The 7,597-nt window shown below is 41.7% G+C and overlaps 1 protein-coding gene across 1 annotated transcript; it reads left to right on the forward strand.

The window, feature by feature from the left end:
• The first annotated feature begins 4,244 nt into the window (after positions 1 to 4,244).
• On the forward strand, positions 4,245 to 5,075 carry LOC120288782 (ethylene-responsive transcription factor 13-like). Its single transcript, XM_039302934.1, has 2 exons — positions 4,245 to 4,575; positions 4,684 to 5,075. The coding sequence occupies exons 1-2, from the start codon at positions 4,245 to 4,247 to the stop codon at positions 5,073 to 5,075; spliced, it is 723 nt and encodes a 240-aa protein (XP_039158868.1).
• Positions 5,076 to 7,597: the final 2,522 nt, after the last annotated feature.

Here is a 7,597-nt window from a genome sequence, read left to right on the forward strand (position 1 = left end):
CAACCGGGATGAGACTACGTCTCAGCGAGTTCTACCCCACTAAGCCCGATTAGTAAACTACTATACTAAAGGCTGCCTAAACACGCACAGGTGAGGGGACTTACCTTGGCCTCAGATCCCACCTGCAAGTTAGTACAATTCACATACCTTACGTATAGAATCGATACATCCAGCAATTGAAACGCATCACTCAACTCAATAAATCACAAGGGTCAGGATTAGGGCCAAATCGTTATGACACGTCCCATTCCATGTCACACAATTTTGTCTCATAATGGGCGTATCAAACTCAACCATCATGCGTTCCAATTGTTAATTACACCCTCAAGGGTACGGCCAACTCTATTGGCGGTCTTCTGGCATTGCCATGCATCGCCTCCCCCCATGGAGCGCGGCTTCGTCATTACGTCGACGGCATTCCCGAAGGAGCATAGGGTCCAGAATCAACTGCGACCGGCTTCCCGTTGTCCAGGGGGTATCCCACATAAGGATAACGTCCAGCTCAACAGCCCGGGACGATTTCTCATAACCATCACACGATCACTCAAATATGGCCGGGCACCGTGCATTGCACTCAAATCTTCAATTAAAATGGTGAGCTGGCCTTTTTCTTCGTATTAAAATTCACCGAAATTACTCGTGCGTGGGTACACGGTCAACTTGATCCAGAAAAATTGATATTCATCCTTTTTGAAATCCCACTATTTCATATAGTACCAAAAACTATTTTGGTGTCAAAACCCGACACACAGGATTTTCGAATAAATATCAAAATCCACAAATTTTGGAATTAAATACCAAGAATCCAATCAGCACTCAATTTGCATAATTTAACACTCAATTGCAGAATTTAACCACGCCATTTACTAATCCATAATTCGGTCTCAATCAATTCCAATCAATTTAGAGTAAATATCTAAAATATCACAATTTATTTAGTTCCATGCAACGTGGAGCTCAAATAAATAAACGGACTGTGCCTTGACGATCAGCACGAGATTTCGGTCGTCGGCCATTAAAATCTTAATTTCCGAAAAATAAATAATTATTTAATTAATATTAAAAATTCAATTTAGACAAAATAAAAGCCCAATTAAATAAACGGACTTCACCACGGTCATCAGCACAATATTCCGGTTCCGGACCATCTCAGTTGAATTTTCGGAAAATAAATAATTAATTAATGAAATTCCGAAATTTAATAATTAAATACTAAAAATCCACTTAGGCCCGAAAAAGCCTAATTGGAGCCCACTAAGGGTCGGGGAAAATCCCAAGGCACTTCCAATAATTAGTAGACCACGTCTACTTGCTAATTACACAATCAATTTATCTAAATCACATCACAATTGACTAATAATTGCTAATTTATTCTAATCTAACAACCTAAACATAATTAATTAAATCTAAACCAACCATAAGCATAATTAGCCAACTAATCCAAGATTAGTGAGATTACTCACCAAATCGCGCGCAAATCGGATCAATCCGACGGTGGCGACGCGAGGAACGATTGTCCCCAAAGCACGGCTCGGGTTCGGGGCCGGAAACGGCCCAAAACGGCCCACGAACAGCTGGATACCCACTCCGTGGGTTTGCTGGTTCGCCCACAAAACAGCAAGAAAAGAGAGGGTTGGGGGCGGCAAGAGGTCGGGAGAGCGGGCGGGGCTCCGGTGAGGCTGGACGGCGGCTCCGGCGGCCTGCTCAGCCGCTCACGGTGGCTGAACAGAGACCGAACGGGAACTGGGTCGCGCAGGCGACGCACGGGCGGTGAACGGCGGACGTGCGACGTGCGCGGGCGATTCGGCTCCGGTGCGGCGGCGGGACGGGCGACGGTGGTCCTCGACGAGCTGCTGCTCTTCTTTGCTGGTTTTGGTCTGGTTCGCACAAAGAAGAACGAAGAAGAAGAAGAAGGTCACGTGGGATGAGGGAGAAGAGAGAGGAGAGAGAAGAAGAGATAAGAGAGAGAAGTTTTGACTAGTCAAAGAGGGAAGAGAAAGCAAAGTAGGAAACGGCAAAGGAAAAGGAGAGAGAGTCGGCGTGGGGAGGGGGCTGTCCGCACGGAAGAAAAGGGGAGAGAAGAGAGAGAGAAAGAGAGAAAAAGAAAAAGAAAGAAAAGAAGAGATAGGGAGAGAAAAGAAATGCTAATATAACACCACATGGTATTATTTTTCTTTTCTTTTCTTTTCTTTTCTTTTCTCTTTCCCTTTCTATTTTCTTTTTGGGCTTCAACTGAACGAAAACGGCCATATTTATCCAGTCAAAATAAAACCCGAAAATCTGGATGTCATTAAAGACAGTATGTTTCTTAAGAAAAGCGAGGTGTAAGCGATGACTTAACAAAGCATCAATTACTCTAAAAAAAATTCTCAATAAACAACAAAAGAATGTAAATGACAGCACTAAAGGAAAAAGACAGAATCTTTTTTATAATTAGAACAAAAATACATTAAATTGATGATAGTTTGAGTTCTTGATACTTTCTAGCAATTAGAAATACTATCCAGAATTTCAGAAATTACTTAGGGCCCATCTGTTTTGGGATTATTAGGCAAGATTGTAAAATATATTCCGAGGGAGTGATTCTTAGAAAAAGGAAATATTTTTGTTGGACTTTTTAAATGAGGCGAACCGATATTTCCATTCTAGGTACTAAAAATCTAAATAGATCCGATTACAGAACATGATCTCGAGTAACCTTAGACTCCGAATGCAATGGTTGGACTCAAGGCACAAGGCATCGAGCCCACAAACCAAGGGTCGAATCCAAGCACTTGGACCTTAGAAGTTGGAAGATGAAAACCCAAGATTCAAAAGGGCTAGACATGACACCGAGGACCATGAAAGGGATATTTGTACATATATAGGGATTTCCTCGGACTCGAGACATCTAATTAAGGTCGAAATCCAACCTCGATGCCCACAAACTTGGGACCTCGAAGCTCGGACCTAGACTTGGGTGCTCGAGTCGAACCTAAGACCTTGATGCGAACTTGGAACCTTGGTACTCCTAGGTTACTAACTTCATTCCCATGTTAATCATTTTTATTATGCCTAGCTATATTATTGTTGACCATAAAAAAATTTCTGTCCATTTTTTAATTTCGAGCAATGTCAAAAAGTAAAAATTGGGAAATATCTTGTCTTCTTTTGTTTTCTTTTTGCTTTTCCGCCACATTGGGCGTGTTTGGTAACATTTTTGTTTAAAAATTGTTCTAGGAAACGAAATAGAAAAAAAGTTTTTGTTCGGGGAACAATTTTGAATAAAAAAATGCGTTTGGTAAACTTGTTTCGGGAATAAAAAATAAACAGAAACACATTTGGTAAATTTGTATAATTTTTTATTTCTTTTATTTTTAAATATTTTTATTTTATTTTTCTATTTTCTTTCTTATTTTTCTTATTTATTTTTTCTTTCTTTTTTTTTTTCTTTTTCCTTTTTTTCTTTTTTTCTTCTTTTGGCGGTCGCCAGCCTCGGCCATGGCCGGCGACCGGCCAAAGAAAAAAAGAAAGAAAAAAAGAAGAAGAAAAAGAGAGAAGAAAAGAAGAAGAAAAAGAAAAAAGTGTTTCTAAATTTTGTTTCAGAAACAAAAAATAACTTTTTTTTTCTTGTTTTACATTTCAGATGTGTTTCGGGAACAAAAAAATAATTTTGGAACAAAAACACACCCAAACGCGTTTATGTTCCTTTTTGTTCCCAAAAATAAAAAAACAAAAAAAGTGTTTAAAAACAGAAAAAGAAGTGAAAACAAACGCAGCCATTATGTACGTTTCCATGCCACCAATTTTTTTTTTTTTTTTTTTTTCAAGCAATCAGTCACTGGATCCATTAACACCTTCAGATCTAAGGTCTTCAGATCTAAGGACCATCATCGTCCTTACCCAATAAAAATAAGACGAGCGTGCCCCATGCTTTTTAAATAAGATTAAGAAATACATCACTTCGTGTCTCCTTATGATTAAAGAAGTCCATTCGAGCATTTGAAACATGTGCTGAGAAGCTCTTTGATCATCACCAGATGCACCTTCGTGGAATCTACAGATTGTCTTGGGAGTTGGAGCTAAATACTTTATGAATAAATTATCGAAATGATGATCACTACAAACCAAGCTCAACTTATATATATAGCTCCCAGTTAGACGATGTTCTCAGCTGTTCGGTCTTACTTCAGAAACCAAATCATCCCCTTCGATCTTCCACGATCAGTGATCCTCAAAGCTACATATTCTCGCCAGAAACGAAAATGCTTCAAGAAATCGTCAGTCCCTTTGAGACCCATCAACGCGATGCTTTGAGATCCATTTGGGAACATCTTCTTGGAGATGACTTCGATGATGGAATCAATGCAACATTCTATGCACCGACTCCTGCTCACATGTACTCGAGGAGTTCGAGCTTCAGCGATCTTTTACTGGCACAGAGTTGGACCCAACCGCCCCTCGAAGTCGACTGCTCTGAGGACATGTTGGAGTATGGCGCTTTGCGCGACGCGCTCCATTCCGGGTGGACGATGCCTTCGGCTTCGAATCAAGAACTGGATTTTGAAGTGTCGACCATTGGTTATAATAGCATTGGTCTGGCTTCAAATCAAGAACTTGATTTCAAAGCAACGACCATCGATTATAACAGCATTGGTGTGGCGATGGAGGAGAAACCGGAGGTGGTGGAGCATGAGGTACAAGCACCGGTCGAGAAGACAAGTTACAGAGGAGTGAGGAGGCGGCCGTGGGGAAAATACGCAGCTGAGATGAGGGACCCCAAGAAGAGAGGGGCAAGAATTTGGCTCGGTACTTATGAGACACCTCAGGACGCGGCACTCGCCTATGACCGCGCAGCTTTTAAGATGAGGGGGTCCAAGGCCAAGCTCAACTTCCCTCACCTCATCAGCTCCTCCGACTACGAGCCCATCAGGGTCAGCACCAAGCGTCGGTCCGCTGAGCCTAGCTCGCCATCCAGTGATGACGGGTCGACCGGGACGAAGAGGAGAAAGAGGGAGGTCGATTCAGATGCTGAGGCAGAGTTCGGAACTTCAATCCCCTTTCCCATTTTGGATACGGGGTTGTTAGGTGTGTGACGAACAATTTTTAATTTGATTGTACTCGAGACATTATTGTCTTCATCAATGAGAAGTCAATCAGGCAATTTTATGTTGTGCAAAGACTGTCAATTTGGCTTTTCCTACTCCATTTCCTTAGAGTTTTGTTCTACTTAAAGAATAGCCAATATAAAAGTGAGTAACGAAGTCAAAGAATTCTTAGTGTATTAACCTTATTTTCCAGGAAATAGCAGGCTTTAAATTAAACGTAAAGAGAAATTTACAGCGTCTATGTCTTGAGATAGAGTTCCCAGGTTGTTTCAGCATCCTTCCTTTCCGAGCAAGCTTATCTGCACATCGGCTTCCTTACCTGTAAGCGTGCCTGGTTTTAGCCCTCTCGAGAGCTTTCAGTAGAGTCCTACGATCATTCAAATGGGAAGTGAAAACGAGAATTTTCAACAAATTTGATGGGAGTGTCGATACAGTTACCGAAGCATCCAACTTGTTGGATTTTGCGGAAGCGTGTGTGTGCAAGTGTGTGTGAAAGCACGGAGAATGTATTTCTCAAGTGCGTGGTACAAAAGTTTAGGAGTTCTCTTAGTTTCCAGTTGATGTGTACATAGGCCGACAACTTAATGTCTATAAACTTCGTTCACAGCCTTTTCTGCCGACTTTCAGTAAGAGAAAAAACAATACGTATTTAACTTTTAGAATTTCAGCTTGCAGTTGCAAGCTGTTCTCTTGCATGTTACAGCTGGACGTTCCCTAGCTCCAGTTTGTTGCAGCTCCTGCTTGTTGCCAACTCCGACAATTGTTGCCGCCACTTTTCCTTCAGAATTAAGTATACTTCATTCTCAAGCATGCGTGGGCTAGTGTGTTCTAGAGCTTTTCAAAAATAGATCACTTTTTAACACAACTCCGCCTCCAGATAATTGATGTGGAGTTCCTTAGCAAGTCTCGGATCATCTCCAACGGCCCAAAGTTCGGCCGCAGAACTAGCAAGGTGGTCAATGCGGCAATTAAAAACAGAAACCCAATTGCCATTTGCATCCGGGGAAACCAGGGTTGCTATTAGTCGAGCCATCAAATTTAACTTGAACCAGTTTGAGGCCGGGCGAGTCCATTGCACGAAGACGGTTTCCCAGGCAGGGTGGCGTTTCCTTTTCTGCAGAAACAGCATGGTGTTGCAGCAGCTCCCACAAGACAAAGTTCCTTCAAGTCTTGAAACTTGGCTTTGTCACCAAAAGACTTTGTTATTGCGTCACGGCCAAAGCAACCAGAGAGCAAAGGGGAAAATGGCCTTCTCAGAATGTCCAGGTATCAGTCCAGAATAAAGAATTCTTACCATCATCAGCAACATTCTAACTCTCCCTAAGAAGACCTCATCAGCACCTAGGAAGGTGATGATTCAGTACGCTTGGTTCGAAGTTGGTCTTTAATGAATCGGTACCGTGTTTTCTTCTTTGGAATCGCATGCCCTGATGATTCAGTATGTTTGCTTAAAGAAGAGCAAAAGGTTAAGCGACGAGTTAACAGCATAAATCACTCCAAACAATATATCCCAATAAACACTAATTCTGGAGAGTTTTTTTAGGCTTTTTCGTAATATAATGTGCCCGTCCGTGTGCCCGCCCAAACCAAGTTGGCATGCGATGATTAATGAGTATAAATTTTTATCTCAGGCAATACTGTTCGTTTCCTATTGTCACTACTATAATTTTGATTCTCATTAGTAAAATGTCGTTAATGCGACGGATATGCACAAAACTTACTATGTTAATCAGCTAGGTCACTATAATTTTGGCGATGGTGACTTACGCAATACCAATATTGGTATTGATCCCGCATGGCAAATGTGACGTACGAAAAGAGTTGGAATTGCAGTTATGATATGAGTCACCTTTATGATTATTCTTTTGGTCTGCCAACTTTTTGCTTCATTCACAAATTGTGTCGCTAAGATCACCATGTGCATGTTGGCATCACACCTATTTCTAGCATGCCCCCTTTTCCAATTCACAGTCATGATGTAGAATGTTGAACGAATAGATACTAGACTCATCCGACTCATGACTTCTTTATCTCTCATTGACTGTCATGTTGATGTGTTTCACAATATTACTAGTTTTCACTATCTTCCTTTGCCTCTTTGGATACCCCATATTGAAAGTCGTCAGGCTGATCGTGTCCAATCTCACAGTCACTACATCCACTGATGCCAATTGGAAAGCTGCCCTCTTGGTGGAAAAAGCCTAAAGATCTACAACAATTTGTTCTTCCATAAAGTCAACTGCTTCCTCTACTAACATTGGTTCATATAGCAACACTTGGGATTGGCATCAACGGAGCCATTCGTGCTGTGGGCTACCGGTAGGATTATGATAAAGGCGAATATAAGAAAAGGCCTGAGGGGGCGGTGGTTTAGGATAGGATCGAGAGTGGAGGTCTGTGAGCATAGTGGCTGTCGAATTGGGTATGAAGATGCAAAGCATGTACGTGCTTGGGTCGTGGTGAAAGAAAAACTACGGCCACATTAAAGCACACCGTGACAACTTGAGGGT

The sequence above is a fragment of the Eucalyptus grandis genome, chromosome 10, assembly GCF_016545825.1.
Source record: "Eucalyptus grandis isolate ANBG69807.140 chromosome 10, ASM1654582v1, whole genome shotgun sequence".
NCBI classification, from domain to species: Eukaryota; Viridiplantae; Streptophyta; class Magnoliopsida; order Myrtales; family Myrtaceae; genus Eucalyptus; species Eucalyptus grandis.

Bases quoted from the DNA above. Each gene is read 5' to 3' on its own strand.
- LOC120288782 (XM_039302934.1), top strand. From the start codon at position 4,245: ATGCTTCAAGAAATCGTCAGTCCCTTTGAGACCCATCAACGCGATGCT. The intron at 4,576-4,683 runs GTCTGGCTTCAA...ATGAGGTACAAG, and splicing joins CATTGGTTATAATAGCATTG to CACCGGTCGAGAAGACAAGT.